Source organism: Zootoca vivipara, chromosome 6 (genome assembly GCF_963506605.1).
Source record: "Zootoca vivipara chromosome 6, rZooViv1.1, whole genome shotgun sequence".
Taxonomy (NCBI): domain Eukaryota; kingdom Metazoa; phylum Chordata; class Lepidosauria; order Squamata; family Lacertidae; genus Zootoca; species Zootoca vivipara.
Genome location: NC_083281.1, coordinates 32,362,428 through 32,383,814, shown reverse-complemented (window position 1 = coordinate 32,383,814; position 21,387 = coordinate 32,362,428). Strand labels below are relative to the sequence as shown.

At 42.1% G+C, this 21,387-nt stretch overlaps 1 protein-coding gene across 2 annotated transcripts; it reads right to left on the bottom strand.

The window, feature by feature from the left end:
- Positions 1-2,733: 2,733 nt before the first annotated feature.
- SRSF4 (serine and arginine rich splicing factor 4) lies at positions 2,734-18,197 on the bottom strand. 2 transcript variants are annotated; one of them, XM_035119584.2, is made up of 6 exons: positions 17,849-18,197; positions 8,178-8,320; positions 7,189-7,301; positions 5,542-5,756; positions 4,724-4,813; positions 2,734-4,142 (listed from the first exon to the last, which is right to left on the bottom strand). In XM_035119584.2, the coding sequence occupies exons 1-6, from the start codon at positions 17,953-17,955 to the stop codon at positions 3,329-3,331; spliced, it is 1,482 nt and encodes a 493-aa protein (XP_034975475.1). In that variant the 5' UTR covers positions 17,956-18,197; the 3' UTR covers positions 2,734-3,328. The 2 variants fall into 2 exon arrangements, with proteins under 2 accessions (XP_034975475.1, XP_034975476.1); XM_035119585.2 differs by lacking the exon at positions 8,178-8,320.
- Between the last annotated feature and the right edge of the window lie 3,190 nt (positions 18,198-21,387).

The window sequence follows — 21,387 nt, the reverse complement described above, 5'->3', positions numbered from 1 at the left end:
TTTGTTAATGTCTTGTTTTGTTTTGTTAATGTCTTATTAATCTTGTTTTGTTAATGTCCACTTGAAGATTTTTGCATCAGAACTGCAACACTTACCGGTAACTAGTTCCTTGATAGAAGTGAACTGAGCAAATGAAACCAGAAATATATATTTGTGCCTCCCGAAAAAATCTATTCCTACCAGCACAACTGCAGAAGATCATAGCAGTTCCAAACTTTAATAATCTGTATCCAAGAGTTTAAGGCACTCTCGAGCTTTAGATGTAGCATGTGTTAATCTTCTTTGATCCAGTAATGCATGCTGTCAATGCACTGAAACCTGGAGTTGAGCATATGGGTTGTTTAGAAGCTGAAGAGCTCCCAGGTGGAATAAAAACCTAAACAAAACTTCATTAGTTGCATTTGCAAGGATCCACCCCCTGGAGCAATGGCACTGCACCGAGAGAAGACCAAAAGCCTCACCACTGAGTAGGTGTATCCAAGTAAGTTCTACTCAGAGTAGACACATAAAACTCTCCTTCAAGCTATGTTTGCAAAAAAGAATAGATGGAAAAGTAATTTAGGTGCTGAGGCTAGCTTATTATAATGCCTAAAGGTGTTCATCAGTCTCAAGAGAGGATAAAGTCCCAGGATACCTGAGCTCATCAGTTCAGTATCACAGCACAAAATAAGCCTTAGACGACTATCACCTTCACCTATGAATAAGTGTAAGTAGGCAAGCAGTTTTACGGCATAACAGCATCCAGGCTAGGGATGGGGAAACTGGCTCTCCAGATATGATTACAAGTCCCACCACCCCTGCCCATTGGCCAATCTTGCTGGGGCTGATGGAAGCGGAGGTCTAAGGGCCACAGGTTCCACACCCCAAATATACGTGAAGTTGTGCCATGTACTAGATCATTGTTTAGGCAGCATGCTCTTAAGTTCCTGGTCACTTCATATGTCAAACTATCTGCTGTCAGTGGCCAGATTACATCTGTTCCCAAGGACAGCCAGCTTTTTTGTCTTTGTAACTGTGAATAAAGCACACAAATGTATGTCTTCACTTTGAAATGATTCAAGACCCACATGGTGCAGATCAGGTCGCTGGGTTCATATAAAAGTGACTTTTGCAAGAAAGCAAAAGTCACTGTATCTATCTGTTTGTGAGCAATGTATTTGAGCACTGTATCTAACAATGAGGCAACACTGCCACACAGGTAAAGAACATTAAGAGTCATTCTGGATCAGACTAAGGCCTATCTAGCCCTAATCCCATTCTCACAATGGCCAGTCAGATGTTTACGGGAAGCCTGCAAGCAGGACTAAATGCCAACAGCACTTTCCTCACTGGTGAGTCGCATACAAAGGGATACTGTCTCCAACAGTGGATGTAGAAGATATGGGTAGTAGTCATTGACAGCCCTGTCCTCCATGAATTTGTCTCTTTTACAGCCATCCTAGTTGGTGGGCATCACAACATCTTGGGCGGCAGCGGAGTGTGTGAATTCCATAGTTTAACCATGTAATGTGTGTAGAAATACATTCTGTTGTCTATCCTGAATCTCCTAGCATTCATAATACTAGAACTTGGGAGTCATCCAATGAAAGCCGAGAGATGGAGGAAAACTTCTCTATCCACTTTCTCCACACTATGCATAATTATATACACCTCTTACCATGTCCCCCCACCTAATTCACCCTTTCCCTAAACTAAAAAGCCCCAGATGCCATAACATTTCCTCATAGAGGAGCTATTCATTTGTTCTGGCCACCTCACATTTCTTTCCACTGTGTCATCAATCTAAACTTGAAAATAGAGTCCCGCATAAAGGATCAGTCACTTTACTGCAGTAAGGATAGTGAATTCATTCAAAATCATTTAAAAACGGGTCATAATGATGCAGCAGCTAAAAAAGCCAATGCAATTCTGGGCTGCATCAATAGGAGTATAGCATCTAGATCAAGGGAAGTAATAGTACCACTGTATTCCGCTCTGGTCAGACCTCACCTGGAATGCTGTGTCTAGTTCTGGGCACCACAGTTCAAGAAGGATATTGACAAGCTGGAATGTGTCCAGAGGAGGGCAACCAAAATGGTCAAAGGCCTGGAAACGATGCCTTATGAGGAACGGCTTAGGGAGCGGGGTATGTTTAGCCTGGAGAAGAGAAGGTTAAGGGGTGATATGATAGCCATGTTCAAATACATAAAAGGATGTCATATAGAAGAGGGTGAAAGGTTGTTTTCTGCTGCTCCAGAGAAGCAGACACGGAGCAATGAATTCAAGCTACAAGAAAGAAGATTCCACCTAAACATTAGGAAGAACTTCCTGACAGTAAGAGCTGTTCGACAGTGGAATTTGCTGCCAAGGAGTGTGGTGGAGTCTCCTTCTTTGGAGGTCTTTAAGCGGAGGCTTGACAGCCATCTGTCAGGAATGCTTTGATGGTGTTTCCTGCTTGGCAGGGGGTTGGACCGGATGGCCCTTGTGGTCTCTTTCAATTCTATTATTCTATTATTCTATAATAAATTGGTCATATATCCCCTTAAGAGTGTAGGTCAGAGATACTTGCTTTGTTTCAACCGTAAGCCAAGTTGTGTAAGGATCTTGTCAACAGCCACATAATAGTACTATGGAGTCTGGATAATAGGCTTTATATGTTGGAAAAATATTCTTTTCTGATTATCTTGCCTAAAACTTATGAACATCTCTGCAAAGGGACAAATCAGCATAACTTAAAACCATTACAACGTGTGGTCAAGCAAAAATAGTCTTTATTCAAATTTAATGGAAACAGGGGCCACTGTACTTTGCAAGATGGGGAAAAATAAAAAAATATAAAACAAGGATATTGTCACAATACCAGAATGTGGAACTCTACTCCCCCCTCCCTTCCTATGGTTTACTGTAGGTATCTATTTTTCTTGACTGTGCTATTAACAAACTCTGCAAGTCCAAAATATGAAACAAAAGTAATATGAAATTTAAGACTCTGCACTTTTCACTAAATGGCGTACATCAAAGGGCATCAATTTAAGGGCAAATTGTTGAAGTTACCATACCTACCTAGGAGTCATCATTCCAATCTTAGAAGCCCATCGAAACACAGTGCTCATTCTCTATGGCTATTCTGGAAATTCAGGGAAATGATCTGATGAGACTCTCAGCATCATCTTCCAGAATGTGCGACAGAGAGGGAGCACTGGACTGAACACTTAAGACACACCATTGTGGGGTGGGTTTTTTAAAAATGTACAGCAGTGACATGTGTTCTACTCCAATCACTTGTGCTACAACTACCAAACATGTACAAAAGACTTCTCATAGAGCTCTAAGTGTGGTTGCAGCAGGTTTAGGATCTGGACCGAGACCTTGATCTAGATCGGGAATGCGATCTAGAGGCAGACCGCGATCTAGACTTGGATTGGGATCTTGGCTTTGAAACAGATTTGGATCTGGAGCGAGATTTTGATCTGACATTTTGTTTAGAAATGGAATTGGACCTGGACCGGGATTTACAGCGGGTGTCCATTTCCTCACCCTCACTTTTTGCTTCCTTTGTGTCTGGTTCTGCTTTTATAGGCTCTTTTTCCTTGGACTGAGATCTGGACCTGGATCTAGACATGGATCTAGACCGTTCTTGGTCTTCTCTCTTTTTCTTCTTGCTGCTAGACTTGCTGTCATGTTTACTCCGCCTTTTGCTTTTCTCACTTCTGCTGCGACTCCTGCTCCTGCTCCTACTGGCCTCTCTGCTCCTCTTCCTACCTTTCCTCTTGTCCTTACTTTTGCTACGGCTCCTGCTCCTACTCCTCTCTTTGCTCCTACTTCTAGCCTTGCTGACACTCTTCTCTCTCTCTTTACTTCTACTGCCCCTCACACTGCCCCTCTCTTCCTCTTCTGCTTTCTCTTTACTGCCACTCCTACTCCTGCTTTTACTCTTACTCTTTTCCTTGCTGGGACTTCTACTTTTTGCTTGGTCATCATCATCAACATCATCATTATTCTGCACCACATCCTCTGGCTTGTCTTTACTTTTACTTCGGGATTTCTCTGCACTTCTGCTGCGGCTCCTGCTTTTATCATCTTTACTCGGACTCCTGCTTTTTGCTTTTTGGCTTCGACTTTTGCTTCGGCTGCGACTCTTGCTTCTGGAATGGGATCTTGACCTAAGAAGCAAAACCAAAAGTGGCAAAGGAATTCTTATTATAAATCTTCATGCAATTATCGGCAGGAATGAAATTCAGCCTCTGTGATTTGTGCTACTCAAACAGAAGCTTGCAAATCTTACCCTGTTGAAATAATTGAACTTGTATCAGTTTCCGCCTATATGTTCACTATGTTCCCTCCTTGCACATTTCCCTGTGAGACATCCAGTGCTTGTTCACATTTAAGAACTTCCTATACTGTACTGTAACCAGAATCTGACTTGTGTGTTGTAGCACTCAAATGTGTATTATTGCTACAGAAGCAAATCACACAAGCTGTTAATAAATGAAACCCACAGGAAGGGGAGAAAAATAGAACAGTAAGAGATCAGTACCTAGATTTTAAAGCTAATGAGGATAATAATGGGATCTGGAATTCAAGAAAAAAAATCAAAGCAAAAATCACTGCAAATTAGGGATCTATAATGATTAGATTTCACAGCTATGTAAGCAAGATTTGTTCATGTTGATATGGGTTAAAAACACTCAATCGCTATCTTCTGAAGTACGTTGAAAATTAAGTAACTGTGAATTTGCTCTACCTGGATCGTGATCTGCTCTTTGAATGACTGCTTTTACTACTGCCACTACGACTCCTGCTTTTACGTGAGTGTCTGCTTCGAGAACGGGACCTGAAAGAAAGAAAAAATAATTGTTGTAGCTTTAAGTCTCTACATATTTTAGGAGACTCCTGGAACATGGCATAGCAAATGGGCGGTGGCGGCGGGGGTTATTGGATTTTGTTTTTGTTTTGATTAAGTATAAATACCTCACGTCTGTATTCCCTTCACTCATGCACAATAATTCCTTGCATCTGATCCTGGCTTGTGGCTAAGCATATGTAGCTGTTTTGTCTAATCTGGCAAACTACAGGACCATGGAAAGCTGACTTATATCAGGGCAGACCATGGGCCCATATAGATCAATAGATGCAGTGGATCTCCAGCTTCAGACAGGGGTAGGAAAAGCCCCTGAAAACCCTATCCAGAGATGTCAAGGATTCTGCTACTCTGCTACTGAGCTATGGGCTCTACCCAGGTCTCACTCTGGCTTCCAATTGTGGTTTGTAAGGCACAAACACAGTTTGCTGGCTTGAATGAAATGGCTAGCTTTGGCTGTGCCTCAAACCAAGATCAGAGGTGGAGATTAGTAATGAGCAAACCTAAACTCTCATCTGTTTGATCATGGTTGGAATTAAGTTTAAAGCACTCCTCTATTTCCATTACCCAACAAGAGAACTTCACAGTTCTGCAATTCACCACTGTTCCTGCAAGGTTAACAAAGCAAGGGTGCAATACATTATTTTCCTGCAGCTCTAACAAACGTTTGACCTGCCAAGGAGAGTTGTGAACAGACTTACCTCGAATGAGTCCGACTTCTGGAGTAGGAGCGGCGGCGCCTGGACCCAGGCCTGTCTTCCACTAGCCTTATCTTCCTACCATTTACTTCTGTCCCATCCAGCTTTTCAAGGGCTCTTTTCATGTCAGAATAGGATTTGAACTCAATCACACCTTCATTTTTTCTACCTTTGTGCGCGTCAGCATATGTCACTTCACCTGCCTGACGCATATAATCCTGGAAGACAGAACATTGCCTGTCAATACACCTATGCTTTCACGCTGATTCTGTCTGTTATCATCCCTGCTAGGTCAGAGCTTTCCAAACTGTGTGTTGTGACACGTTAATGTGTCGGCTGCAGTGTGTAGGTGTGTCGTGCAAATGTTCCCTGCACTCCTCCCAGGGCTGGAAAGGGATTAGTTTAACCTCCGGTTTGCAAGTAAAACAGAATTGCTGTGTCGTGAAAAGATGCATGTCTGAAAAGTGTGTCACCAACATGAAATGTCTGGAAAGCTCTGCCCTAGATGCTGCAACTGAAAAGCACGGTAGACTGCATTTCTTTTTCAAAGTGTGCATGCGAGAATGTTCAGCTTACTGATGCCCTCTTGATTCCTTCTCAGATGGACAGATGAAAAAGCCAAGAAAACGGCTGCACACTACACCAAGCCTCACCTATGGTCTAAAATACAAGGAGCACAGTGGTCTATTACCAGAGGCAATTCTAACCTCAGACATTCTGTTTGAAGATGATACTGTTGGGCTGGCAAAGGAGGAACAATACTGTCCAATTACTGGTGAAAATGGCCAGAAAGGATAAAGCAGATAGTGTAAGTAAACAGGGACTATCTTGCTTGGATATTATTGTATCTGCTTACGCATTTGCTTAGCTCAAGCAATTCAACAAGACTTCATAGACTGCACACATAGCAGACTTTTCAGCCTTCCTTTTCTCTGTGCACATTCTTCTGCATCCCAGTTTGCATTATGGGGTCTATCACCCTTAATCTCCTCAAAGTGGCCGCTGTGCTATTTTAGCCCACTGCCTTCAAAGGGAAGCAGGCCAATGTGAAACCACACGAGCCAGGAAACCAGAGGAAAGAACCTCCATATCCTGCAAGCTGGCTGTTTGGGAAGGTTTTCAAAATGCATAGTGACATGTGAGTTCAGGTACAAAACCTTGTATTACTTCAGAAGCATCTTATCTGCATTTATGCACATGAGGGTCTCTCTCTCTCTCTCTTTTACAATCAAGCAGTCTATATAACTCCATGAAACAACTAAATGTAATAAAACATCTGAAATAGTAAAATATTCAGTGTGCATAATAACTGCACAGGCTGAAACCCTCATGCTCAAGGAGCTTATCACTTGTACTGTTCTCTGTTGTGCTTTGTACACTGCAGTAAGAGTTAACACAATGTCAGTTATTCTGGACAGGTGGTGGTATTCAGCTAAGCGTAGATCCATTGAAATTAATTACCTTTGTAATGTTCACAAATTTCAGTGGGTTTACTCTGAGTAAAGCATAACTGAATACCACCCAGGGTTTCCATTAAAAATGGCTCTATATTTGAGTGGACCACAGGCCAAAAGCAAGGCTTAAAAAGAGAAGCACAATTTATGTTTTCAAACCTTTATCAGCACTAGCAGAAGCACAGAGATGGCATACCTTCAAATCCTGCCAACTGCAACGACTTGACAGATTTTCAACGATCAATCTGTATTCAGTACGGGTCGGAGGACCGTACTTATCTCTTCCACTTCTTCTATAACCATATCCACCTTTAGAGGTGATAAGCAGATGGAATACTTCAGGTAAGGTAGTGGAGCCAGGTGGTTAATCTATACCCCCAAAGAAAATAAAAACTAGTCTACCCAACAGCCGGTAAATACATAAAGTTCCCCCCTCCCATTAGCCTAAACTACATTCTCAGTGTTAACAATTTTATGTTATGAGAGTCAGACATTTAAAAAGGTCTAAATACATTATGTTTAGAACATTAGCACATAATTAAAAGACTGTATATTTTATATTTACTATTAAAATTAAACATGCAACTAAGTTTAAGTTAATAAAAAATGTTTTTGAAAACAAGAAAAACCAAATCACTATAGTCAGTTACTAATGTTACTTACATTGATTTAAAGTTTTCTGAATATATAACATGAATAAAGATTTCAGGCACCTATTTCAGTTTAATCACATCTGTCTCTAACCCTTGGGGTCCTCACCACCCACGTCTAATGGGAAAAGGTTGCGGTCGTCACATGGCTTCCTTTTTGGATCAGCCAAGGGCCACAAAGGTCAAAGAGCCACTCATGGAAAGGCAACCCAGGGTCAGCAAATGGAACAGGCAGTCATCTTAGCCTCAAAGGACTCTTAATTGAAACATTGAGGTCTTTGTTAAGTCTATGTTAAACAATCACATTACAAATAAACCATTCATATATTTACAAAATAAAATAATGAAAATTAAAGTTCATTTAGTTAATTACAGTTTAAAAAGTTGAATACAAATTAATATCTAAATAATATTACTTTAATAAAATCTACAGTAATCAAACTTTACATTTTTTTAATTTAAAAAATACTGTTTTTAAATGCTGTGTTTTAAATAGAATAAAAAGGCACCAATACAACGGTATGTTAGTGCTTACTGCGTCCAGAACCGTAACTGCTGTCGCGGCGAGGGCCCCGGGCATGCTCAACAATTACACGTTCCCCACAAAGATCTTTGCCATTTAGCTCATAAACAGCATCATCAGCATCACGCACATCATCAAATTCAACAAAGCCATACCTAAGGGGAGACAAAAACAGCTCCAGCATCAACCACGTCAACAGTTACCTTCACAATTGCGGCCAACAGCGGCACGGGCTTTGAAGATCTACAGCAAGGGTAGGCAACCTAAGTCCCGTGGGCCCGATGCGGCCCAATCACCTTCTCAATCCGGCCCGCGGATGGTCTGGGCATCAGTGTGTTTTTACATGAGTAGAATGTGTCCTTTTATTTAAAATGCATCTCTGGGTTATTTGTGGGGCATAGGAATTCATTCATTTCCCCCCTCAAAATATAGTCCGGCCCACCACATGGTCTGAGGGATGGTGGACCGGCCCACAGCTGAAAAATGTTGCTGACCCCTGATCTACAGTATGCAGTATGGGAGCTGTTGACAAGCATCTCTCTCCAAGTGTAGCCTTAGAAATTCAATGGTGACAACAAAAGTATGGCATAAGAATAGCTGCCAAGTCCATAGGGCAAAAAAGGCCGATATACCTCAATAAAAGCTTTGTGCCAAATAGTAGAAAACGATGATTGCCTGCCATTTATTATTATGACTTTATTGTTCATCACCAGTTATTTGAAGTATATTGTAAATAATGCGTAACATTTATAGGCATACATGTATATGGGTGCTTCCCCTGTTTTCAAATTTGAGGAGGCATCAGTTTCAGATAATGCTACTATTGATCATTGCCAATTTTACCACTTGACAATACCTTTTAACATCAGGAAAATTCAATACCTCCTCTACTGGCTATCAAAAAACCAAGATTATTGTTAGCAGTTCTATGTGGTTTGCTTGACCATACACTTCATGGTTTTCTTTTGTCAGTGTATAATATTTTATTTCCAAAGGCAGCATTCCCAACAGGAATAGAATTTTCCGGAGAATAACCACATTAACTGTAGTAACCTTTTCTAACCAGGAAAAAGGATATTGTTTGTACTGTTCCAGATATTTTTTATTTTTGTGCTGGTAATCTTTTTGCTATTGTAATCTCTTATTGTTGAAAATCTGGAAGAAACCATATTCCTAAGTGTTTTATTCAAGTAACATTTCATTGTGGACCTCTGAATTTCACATATTCCTCTTGCAAATCAGGAGGGATATTGATACTGAATTATTCAGATGCAGAAGTGTTTCTATCCAGATTGTTGCTTGCATATAGTGAGGTTTTAAATTCTTCCATGCCAATGAAAACAAAACACTTACTACTACAATAACCTCATTCAGCAAGATTTTTAGGAAGTGAAAATTGTAATATTTCCCCTCAAAGTCTAAGCATCAACAATTTCAGTGAACAAGCAACTTCTAGTAATGCTTGCTAGACATAATTAAGAGGACAGAAATGAAATGCTCAACGGCCTCCACAGATGAACAAGGAAAAAAACAGAAGCAGCAAGTTTACAAGTTATTGATCAAATGTGTAAACAACACCGGGTTTAGCATTCATCTCTAGTGTGTGTGTGTGGATACAGAAGATGAACACATGCTTTGGTTTTGCACGATAGTTCAGCTCATTGTCAATGCTAAGAAAATATAGTGCAAACTCTTTCCACAATGTGCACACTATCTTGTTATACAAGAAAATGATTTTCAGTTCCTGCAATGAGCCTTCTAGGCCTTTGCACAGACCGAATGCACTACATTTTCCAGGATGATATCACAGTTCCTCCTGTAGATCTCTGAAGAAGCCTGTTGGGTCAAGTGCAAAAAGAGTTGCATCCCCATTCCAAGTGTGAACACCAGTGGCCTCTCGTGGAAGCTTTAGAAGTGGTGAAGTCCAGGAACTTTATTCTTATCTATAAACCACCCAATGCTTTGTGCTGCACATAAATTATTTAAAAACACAAACCCTGCCTGCAGGCTTGCAATCTATAGAGATAATAACAAAGGGGAAAGGGAGGGAAGAGAAAAAAACACAAACCCAGGAGGCAATTTTCATAAACATAGTTAAGGGCTATAATGATCAGATGGAATTACCATGGCAAGAGGCAGTTCTAACTAGGGAGGAGCCAAATGACGGTTGGTTTTTATCATTTAGTGACCTGCATGTCACATCTGTATATTGCTCTTCTGCTGAAGAGCTCAAAGTGCCTTCGCTCAGTTTATCCTCAAAACAACCTTGTGAGGTTAGTGAGGCAGAGAAGAGTGCCCAACTGTAATGCTCACAGTTCTCTGTTATGGAATAAAAGAGACAGAAGGGTTTACACTCTGAATTCTAATAGATATGGGCAACCTTTCACTATTTTAACAATTAAAAATACTTAGCATACTCAACTGACAACCAATTACAACATGAACAAAAAAACCACAAGTTACCCAAGCCCCTGATTGGGGAGGATAATGTCAGGTGTCTGTCACTAATTGGACAGAATTAAGTCCTTGTCAAAAAAAGTCTCAGTCTGTTAGTTGTATGACCCGTATTTCCTCTTCCTCTAATTTCTGTTCTCTTACTTGCCATTATCTTCCCATTGTGTGATCTAGGCCAGTCTCACTGTTCTCAGAGGAGCCTACGTTCACACAAATGTAAAGACTGTAGTACTAATCAAAATAAATGGTACTAGGATCAGGGATTCACAATATCACTCACCACACTTGTCATGGTAAGTGCTTGGAAAACCTCTGGTGAACAAGTCCTGTAGTTGTAGAAATGTGGTGGTGGTCCCCACTCACTCTGCAGCTCCAGTGTTTGGAGGAAACCTAGGATTTGTTTTTGCTCTGTGCTTTTCAGGAATGGATTACAGGGCAGGTGCAAAGACAAAACAAGAACATGTGATTGTCCTTGACCTTGGATTGACTTTCAAAGGTATGGGTGAGATCAGGAACTAGACCCTATTCATTGACAGAGAATGGTCCTGTTGACTAAAATTTTGCTTGGTGAATCTGTAGACTTCTGGACTAGATAGGTACAGTATTTTAGACTGGCCCACTTTGAACATCATATTAAACCATAGGCTAGCATAACAAGAACAAGCTACAATGATCCTCAGACTCATGTGCCCTTTGTTCCTCTTCTGGTATGACTGTGATAAGTTATGAAGCTTTCACTTCCACCATAGATTAACAGCAAGTTGTCAGCTTTTCCGAACCAACAAGATTAAGCATAGTTTGGTTTATCTATGGTTTGTTTGAAACAGACGAACTTCAAACCATGGGTTTTGAAGCTGGCTTGTTTACACAAACCTGAATTAAAATTAACCAGAGCTTAGTACAGTATTCAGATGATATGCTGAACTGTGGCTAACTGAAATCAGAAGTGAAAACTTGTGCTCTGTTCCAAGCTTTGTCAGGGAAGAGGGATGGTGGGTATGCATATCTCATTTTCTAACACTGTGCAAGCCTAAGCCTCACTGCAGCTTGTACTTGTCTCACTTAGTGTGACATCAGATTACAGCCTCTGTAATATAGTATTTCAGCTTCACATTACAGCTAAATTTACCCCAAACTTAAAACAAAACTTAAAATCTCCTGCAAACTAAGCACCTATGATCAGCATCAATTCTGAGCATAAACTGAAAAATGAAGAACTGAAAAACAAGATATCTTACAACATACCACTTGCAGTTAATTTGTAATTGTTTGCTAAGCAAACAATGAAAAAGATGACAGCCCCAACAAATAAAACTAATGCAGTTATTCTGAGGAAAAGCACAATATTGTTCTAGACCTGAAAATTGTTCTAGTTATTCCAACAACATATCTGCTACATAAATTAATTAAATGTATAGAACTGTGATTTTAGATCCAGGCCAAATTAACTGTGGTCTGTTGAAAGATTTTTAGATAGCTATATGAAATAGCATATATAAAGAGAGAAAAGCAGATAACTCCAGAATTCTAAATTAAAGGTGGGATCAGTTTAAAATTACTGCATTTAGTACTGATAACATGGTGCTCAAAACCTAGAGCTCATCTTTTACTTCCAGCACTGAGGCAGGATTCTTTGCGCCAATATATGAATGAGTTTAGCCCAGCAGAATGCCAAAGACAGAGAACAGAAGAAAGAGAATGTGAGCTTGTGAAATAGATAGCTATACAGTATTACAGCAATATAGGGAGCTTAGGAAGTTTACATGTTACCAGGTCAACAAAATTATCCTTAAGACACCAATCAGCCCGCCATGTGGTAGGAGGGTTTTTGGGGGGAGGAAGAGGGCATGAGGGTAAGGCAGAAGGCTTCTGCAGCCCAGATCTTCTGCCAAAAGCCTGCCTATGAAAACACCTTTAAGTGTGGTACAAAGGCTCTGGCAGCTAAGCCACTTGTTTACAGATGCACTGCCCATCAATCTCTGAAAATGGGAAAAAGTTTTGTGAAGGGCATGAATTGTACGGGTTAGCAGCACATCTACAGATGTCAACCATCCACATTCTATCCCCAAGCATGCCAATAATCAACACTGGGATGCCATTTACAAGTGTAACTTACATGTTACATACTTTTTGTTCCAGAGGAGAATCAATCCATAAACTCTTTCTAGAATGTCAATTTGCTGTCTGCCCATATATAATGAAATGCTACAGAATGAATTACACTCATCATTCTTACAGCTCAAAGTACACATTACTTTCCCTGGCAGTGAGTCACATAACTAGTTTTTCAGTGTCTAAACTCTCCGTATATTCTTTGCTGAGAAACCTGCACTGTTCAACAAATGATTAGGAACAGAAGAATTGCCTTCCTGGATCAGATCAACACCTGTCAATCTAGCATTCTGCTTTCAACGGCTGCCAGTCAAAGCCAGACAATGTGGCATTCAAATATTATGTGCATGTTTTTAACACAGAAGGTCCATTTAGCTATCATGGCTATTAATACTGGCGATCCCTGAATTTGCGTGATCCCTAATGGCACTGTGCACCATACAAGTCTTTCTGCACTGTAGTTTTTGAGCAAGTTTTCCATCATGACTCTCAGATATTCCACAGTACAGTTCCAAAGTATGAAGTTCTATGTTTCAGCCAATTTAGATCCATCAATGCACCTTTTGCTTTTTGAAACTAATTTTATTAGTTTGGAAGGGTCATTTTGGAGCTCATCAATGACCACATTTGGATATTGCAAGGATGGGGAACCTGTGGCCTTCCCAGATGCTGCTAGATTACAATTCCCACCATCCCTGACCACTGGCCATGCTGACCACAGGATCCACAACCCACTGGCTTAATAAGCTGAGATCTGAAGGAGCCTTATGGCCATACACAAACCTCCTTCATGACAGTGAGCAAGCAAGTCATTAAGTTTCCCATGACTGGCTACCTCAGTTTACCTCACAGAAAATTTATGACGGATTATCAGGGCAGAAGCCTTTTTTTAATTCTGTGTCAGGGCAGGAGTAATTTCCATTTTCTGTTAGTTGTCAGTCACATGTATGAGTAACAATGAACTTAATTAAAGAAGAACTCTCCCTCCCCAACCCAGGTAATATCTATGCCATACTACAAAGCTGATGTTCATGAAAGTACTTTAATGTTTTCAGATGAAATGTGCATACATGGAATATACTGAATGCTCATATGATGCCATATTCACAAGGCCTGTAGAAACTGCATCTCTTGCATATGTAGCACACGGAGACTAATCAGAAAACCTGGGATGCACACATCCAGGATACCCATTATGGCTTGGGAAACAATCTCTAAATCAGTAAGCTATGAGGGCCAATCTCTTCCTTTGCCCATTTCAAGCAAGGAAACCTGTACTCTCCGCAACACTGTGCAAGAGTTTCAGCATGTTAATTTTACAGCAGAAATATTTCAGTTGCATCATTCTTTCCACAATGCAGCATTTAAAAAGTGTTCTGAGGCTGTGCCCTCCTGCACACTTACATGGTAATAGACCCCAATTAGCACAGTGGTACAGCTATTACTTCTCTACCTAAGTAAATAGACCTAGAACTGTGTTGTAAAGCACAGCAGACTCTCTCTGCCACACACACACACACACACACACACAAAAAGTGAGTCCCCTGAATTTAATGGAGCTTATTCCCAGGTAAGCACATTCAAGTGTCAATCTCAAGATGCAGGCTGCAATCCTAAACACACTTACTAATAGTGGGACTTCTAAGAAAACATGTATAGGACTATGCTGCCTTGTTGTTGTTGTTTAGTCGTTTAGTCGTGTCCGACTCTTCGTGACCCCATGGACCATAGCACGCCAGGCACTCCTGTCTTGCACTGCCTCCCGCAGTTTGGTCAAACTCATGTTCGTAGCCTCGAGAACACTGTCCAACCATCTTGTCCTCTGACGTCCCCTCTGTCGTCCCCTCCTAGTGCCCTCAATCTTTCCCAACATCAGGGTCTTTTCCAAGGATTCTTCTCTTCTCATGAGGTGGCCAAAGTATTGCAGCCTCAGCTTCACGATCTGTCCTTCCAGGGAGCACTCAGGGCTGATTTCCTTAAGAATGGATAGGTTTGATCTTCTTGCAGTCCATGGGACTCTCAAGAGTCTCCTCCAGCACCATAATTCAAAAGCATCAATTCTTCGGCGATCAGCCTTCTTTATGGTCCAGCTCTCACTTCCATACATCACTACTGGGAAAACCATAGCTTTAACTATATGGACCTTTGTCGGCAAGGTGATGTCTCTGCTTTTTAAGATGCTGTCTAGGTTTGTCATTGCTTTTCTCCCAAGAAGCAGGCGTCTTTTAATTTCGTGACTGCTGTCACCATCTGCAGTGATCAAGGAGCCCAAGAAAGTAAAATCTCTCACTGATTCCATTTCTTCCTCTTCTATTTGCCAGGAGGTGATGGGACCAGTGGCCATGATCTTGGTTTTTTTGATGTTGAGCTTCAGACCATATTTTGCGCTCTCCTCTTTCACCCTCATTAAAAGGTTCTTTAATTCCTCCTCGCTTTCTGCCATCAAGGTTGTGTCAACTGCATATCTGAGGTTGTTGATATTTCTTCCGGCAATCTTAATTCCGGCTTGGGATTCATCTAGTCCAGCCTTTCGCATGATGAATTCTGCATATAAGTTAAATAAGCAGGGAGACAATATACAACCTTGTCGTACTCCTTTCCCAATTTTGAACCAATCAGTTGTTCCATATCCAGTTCTAACTGTAGCTTCTTGTCCCACATAGAGATTTCTCAGGAGACAGATGAGGTGATCAGGCACTCCCATTTCTTTAAGAACTTGCCATAGTTTGCTGTGGTCGACACAGTCAAAGGCTTTTGCATAGTCAATGAAGCAGAAGTAGACGTTTTTCTGGAACTCTCTAGCTTTCTCCATAATCCAGCGCATGTTTGCTATTTGGTCTCTGGTTCCTCTGCCCTTTCGAAATCCAGCTTGCACTTCTGGGAGTTCTCGGTCCACATACTGCCTAAGCCTGCCTTGTAGAATTTTAAGCATAACCTTGCTAGCGTGTGAAATGAGCGCAATTGTGCGGTAGTTGGAGCATTCTTTGGCACTGCCCTTCTTTGGAATTGGGATGTAGACTGATCTTCTCCAATCCTCTGGCCATTGCTGAGTTTTCCAAACTTGCTGGCATATTGGGTGTAGCACCTTAACAGCATCATCTTTTAAAATTTTAAATAGTTCAGCTGCCTTACAGGTGCAAAAACAGTATTTCAAATTCAAACTTAGCACTGAACTTTTTGTGTTTAAGGAAGGCGGGACCAGAGCACCAGAGCAGAGAAAATATTTTGCAAGTACAGTGGTCCCTTGACTTACGAATTTAATCCGTTCTGAATGCACATTCGTAGTTCGAAAAGTTTGCAAGTCGAAAAAAGCGGTTTCCCATAGGAATGCATTGGAAACGAAAAAATTCGTAAGTCGAGTAAACCGCATCTAAAATTCGTAAGTCGAGAAAACCACAACGGTTTTCCTTTCGGATGTCAAAAAAACCATAAGCGTGCGGCCATATTTTTTTTCATTTGTAACTCGAAATTTCATAAGTCGAGTACTTCATAAGTCGAGGGACCATTGCATAATGTCTCAGATTCATTCTCCAGCATCTTTAGACAGGGCTCAGGAAGATCCCTATAGGAAATCCTGGACAGCTGCTGACAGCCAGTGTGGAGGTTGCACTGCTACTAGGATGTGTTGAATTTTTCAACTTACATTTTCCAAAAAAGGGAGCGATAAAAAGTTGTAACATAACATGGAAATTCAAAAGATGTTTTGGTTAAATTAATAGAATTTAGTTTTGCTTGGTAAGTAAAATGTGTTAAATTGCATAGAAATAATTAAAAATGATTGCAAAGTACTTGCCATTATATTTTTATTATCATTTTTATTTATTAATTAATCTTCAGAACTACCTAATTTTCAGACGGTAAAATATAAATTCTTTGGTTTTCCAAAAGCACTTTACAGTCCTATCCTTGATTGTCAAACGGAATCCGCTCCGGAAGTCCATTTGACTTCCGAAAATGTTAGACATCCAAGGCACTCAATCAGAAGCCACGTAAGCCGCGTCGGACGTTTGGCTTCCAAAAAACCGTTTGCAAACCATAGCACTCACTTCTGGGTTTGCGGCGTTCGGGAGCCAAAACGTTCGAGTCGCAAGGCATTCAAGATCCAAGGTAAGACTGTATGTGCTTCATCACATGTAGACTTGCCAAGCTAAATGCTGTCCAATCACAAAAAAGGATAGCAGATTTGAATTCCTCACGCCCAGCAACGTATTTCCCAAGACCACACAGTGAAGGAATTTGCAAAATGGTCTGAGACGCATTATATGGGGGACTCCCTATAGCTGCTGCCAAATTTGGGGAAGGGTCTGTTTCAGAGCACACACTTTGCATGGATAAGGTCCTAGGTTCAAACACCCCTGCCCTCACAGAATCATAGAGCTGAAAGGACTCCCTACTGTTATCAAGTCCAACCCCCCTGCAATGCAGAAATCCCAGCTAAAGCATCCATTACAGAGGGCCACCCAACCTCTGCTTAAAAACCTCCAAAGGAGGAAAGCCCACCACCACCTTCGAGGAAGTCCGTCCCACTGCCTAACAGCTCTTAACTGTCAGAAGAGCTCAAGTGGGAGAATTGCCACCTGAAACCCTGGACAGCTGCTGTCAGTCACGAATCTGAGCTAGGCCGGGGTCGGTGATGGCTTCCTTACGCTCCTGCAGCGAACTTCATTTTAATTAAAAATTCCTTCCAGTAGCACCTTAGAGACCAACTAAGTTTGTCATTGGTATGAGCTTTCGTGTGCATCATGCACACTTACTTCATTTTAATAGGAAGGCCTTCGGCCCTCTCACCTCTCCGGGAGCAAGTAGGGCACAAGGGGCAGCGGGGCGCCAGACGGAGGGAGAAGCAGCTGCTCCCCCCACCACAAGGAAGGCCTCAAAACTGGAGCGGAGGAAGAACCGAAGTCCCTCTGCTCTGCTGCCCACCTAAGCCAATTCTGAAGGGTCCCAGAGGCAGCCACGGCGAGGCCCTCCTGGGAGTAAGAGGCGGCGGACGGGCAAGAAACGCGCGCGGGAAAGGACGGGAAAGGGCGCGCATGCGCTCTGAGGCCCCGGCCGCGCTGACAGGAAGAAACGAGGGATTCCGGGGACTAGGCCCGGCGGCGGCGGAGACGCCTTACCCGTTCTTGAGATCCACCTCGAGGATCTTCCCGTAGCCCTTGAAGAACCGCTCCACATCCCGCTCCCGGGCCTGGTAGCTGAGCCGCCCGATGTAGACCCGCGGCATCTCCCTGGCCGACAGCTTGGCGAGGGCCTCGCGCCGCGCACGACGGCGGACGCGACCTTAGCGACAGCTTCGACCTGCGGGGCTCAGCGCTGGACGGGAAGGGCGGGGGGGGGAGAGAGAGACAGCGAGAGAGAGAGAGAGAGAAGAGGAGAGAGAGAGAAGGCAGGGGGAGGGGCGGCAGGCGGCAGCGGACTTTTTTTTCTTTCCCTCCTCTCCCTCGCCGGCGTAAGCACACACGCAACGCAAGGGCGTGCGCGCTGACGTAGGCGCGTCAGGTGACGCCGCGGGGCGGGCGGGCCCGAGAAGCCTTCGCTGCGGCGCTTTTCAAAGCTAGCTCGCCTCTCGGAATGTGCGGCGGCGGCTCTTAAAGGGGACGCTCGGAAATGAGGCGGGGTGGGGTGGGTGAGGTGTTTGTCTTAACAGGCAGACAGACATTCGACAGGTGCGGTTCCCTCCATCCGATCGCTTAGGGACAGAGTTTCACCAGTATAATGCCTTGATGAACCGGGGTTGTATCCCGCGTTAGTAATACGCTAGAGCTGACCCACTGAAATTAATGGACATGGCTGACTTACGTCCATTAATTTCAGTGGGTCTATTCGGGGAGCGGGACTTAGCTGAAGGCAACGCATGTGCTTTCATTATATGCGTGGCAGCAGGGATAAATCCACCAGGCGCAGCTCGCTTTATTAATTGTTAATGCAGTTAACGGATGCACCTTCGCTGGAGTGCATTGCTGAGCACTAAGCCCCACTGAGTTCAAAAGTACTTGCTTCCTAATAAGCAGGTTGAAGATTACAATATCACCGCGTGATCATATGCATTTATTCTTCTACCACAATAGGGTGTCATATGCTAATTAATTAAAGAGCAGAAGTTTATGCTGCAGTAACTCCCACATAGAGGGTGCCATGAATTCTGTTTTGTTGTATTTATGTAGATTTTCCTTTTTTAAGAAAATGCTTTTATGTCTTACCTGTGCATATCAATTGTGTATGTTTTTAACTTATAAACTTCCCAGAGAACTCCCTGTTATGGGGTGGTGTACACATACTGTACAATACTGTACAATAAATAAATACCACTAAGTTGCTCCAAGGTATTTTATGTAGTAAGTGACCAATTTTTATTTTTATTATATATACTCCACCTATTTGCCTGGGTTTCCCCAGCCACTCTGGATGGCTTACAGCATATCTAAAAACGTAATAAAAGATAAAATAATATAAGATATCTTTATTGTCATTGTCCCCTTGCGGGAACAACAAAATTACTTGGTTGCTACATCCACTCAGATAAAGCATTCCGCATAATCCAAAATTACAAAACCTAATTAAAAACAGTAAATATAATACAAATAACAAATAAAATAAGATGACTTCAAAGTCCAGGCTTTCCATTTAAGGCCAAAATCGCTCTAGAGAAGAAACCGTTCCTGAGACGGCTCGTTCTTGCCTGCATAGTTCTATATCTCCGTCCCAATGGCAGGAACTGAAAGAAATGGTGACCAGGGTGCATTGGATCTCTTGATATGTCTAGTGCTTTTCTATGGCACCTGGTGGTGTAGATTTGTTCTAAGGTGGAGAGTGAGCAGCATATAATGATTAAATAAATGTTTTTAAGTTTGCAGACTAAATTTCCCTTTTGTCGCTAGGCCGAAGATCTGGCACACCATAACGCTCACAGACATGACAGCTGTGACACCAGAAACCTGTGTTTGCATTTAAGGCATCAAAATGTTACATGGTACGTCACTTCAGGAAGTGATCTGCCAGATTGTAGTGAATGAAATCACTCACTGACAGTTCCGTCTTGATTAAATTAAGACCAATCTATATCATAGATTTTTTTTAAAAAAAAAACCTGCCATATATGGAATCCAACCATTGGTCCATCTAGCTCAGTGTTGTCAACACTGACTGGTTGTAGCTCATTGGGGTTTCAGACATTCCCAGCCCTACTTGGAGATGCCAGGCATTGGACCTGGGATTTTATGCACGGAAAGCAGATGTTGTACCACTGAGCTATGACTCTTCCCTAGATATAGTCACGTCATTTTCTGAAAGAAGGAATTCAATGGAAGTTATATCAATGCACCTCAAAACTAATTTGGGAGATTTTATGGACGCCAGAAATTGGGTACTAACAGTGCAACCCTATACATGTGTACTCCAAAAATAAATAAATCTGTGTTTGATGGGACTTATTCTCAGTAAGTGTGTAACCACCATACCCACTTGGTGGGTTTTGTGAGCTGCTAGCGGTGGTGGAAAATCTTGTTAGTCACTCTCGAGTACTACATTAGACTGATCTTGGTCTGCTTGTTGTGCCTCCAGATGTTGGACTCCAGCTCCCATTAGCCCCACCCAGAACAGGCAGTGGACAAGGATGGTGAGAGTTGGAAGTCCAGAAAAATCTGGAGGCCAACACATTGGCTACCCCTGCAGTAAAGCAGTGCCTCTATTCTTAGAGAATTGCCCTTAAGAACACAAACGGTACCTCCGCAGATGTAGAGGCCTTCAGTTTTTAGCCGTTTATTTATTGCACTTTCCCCTGATTTGCCATGCTCACGGACAATGATCCACATTAGTGGACAGCACCATAATAAAAGGCAACCAGAAGGCCTCTTAAAAGCAGGCAGCGCTGTAATAAAAACATCAAGAGACCTCTAAATCAACAACAGGACTTTGCTTGTTCACCCAGTGAAGAGAGTTTAGGAGTTTCTGAATCATTGCTTTGTAGAAAGTGTAGATGTTCTGTAATGGTTTAGAGAAGAAACGAGGGCTGTAAAGTTAGTATTTTATTGACAAGGGCAACAAATTCAGGATGCGTGAAATATTGTTATGTGTTTAGGGGTTTAGTCTGGATGAAACCCAATGTCTCCTTCCAAACCTGCGATCCTGTAGCTGTGAGGGTAGAATGTATAACAAGACAATAAAATAGTACTAATCATAATAATCATAGAGAGCTTGAAAAGCATAAAATAATTTCCATAGTAGAATACAAGACTGGCAGAAATACTAAATATACCAAATTTCAAGAATGTTGCCAGATAAACTCATATGTAGTGGGAATGTGCCACCCCTGAGATTGTTTGGTCCTATAAATCACAAACGGCCCCCAAGCAGAGGCAACAATTAATTCTTTATCTGTTGGTTGCCGCTCATCTAGTGATCTCAGGGGTGGAAGGATGCGACTTGTTACTCTAGGGATCTATGGTTTAAAAAAGTCATGTTCATTGCCATTTTTAAAAAAGCTGGCTCCTAAGAAATGTGCCACTAGGGGTGATGCAGACCCCTCTGATTTAGAGCAACAAATCTTAGGTTGCATCCAGTTTTACAACCTCCTGCTCCTCACACATCTTGAATCTATCTTTTGAGAACAAGGGACAAGCATGGCTTCTTTGTTTCTCCAACCAGTTAGTTAGGAGTA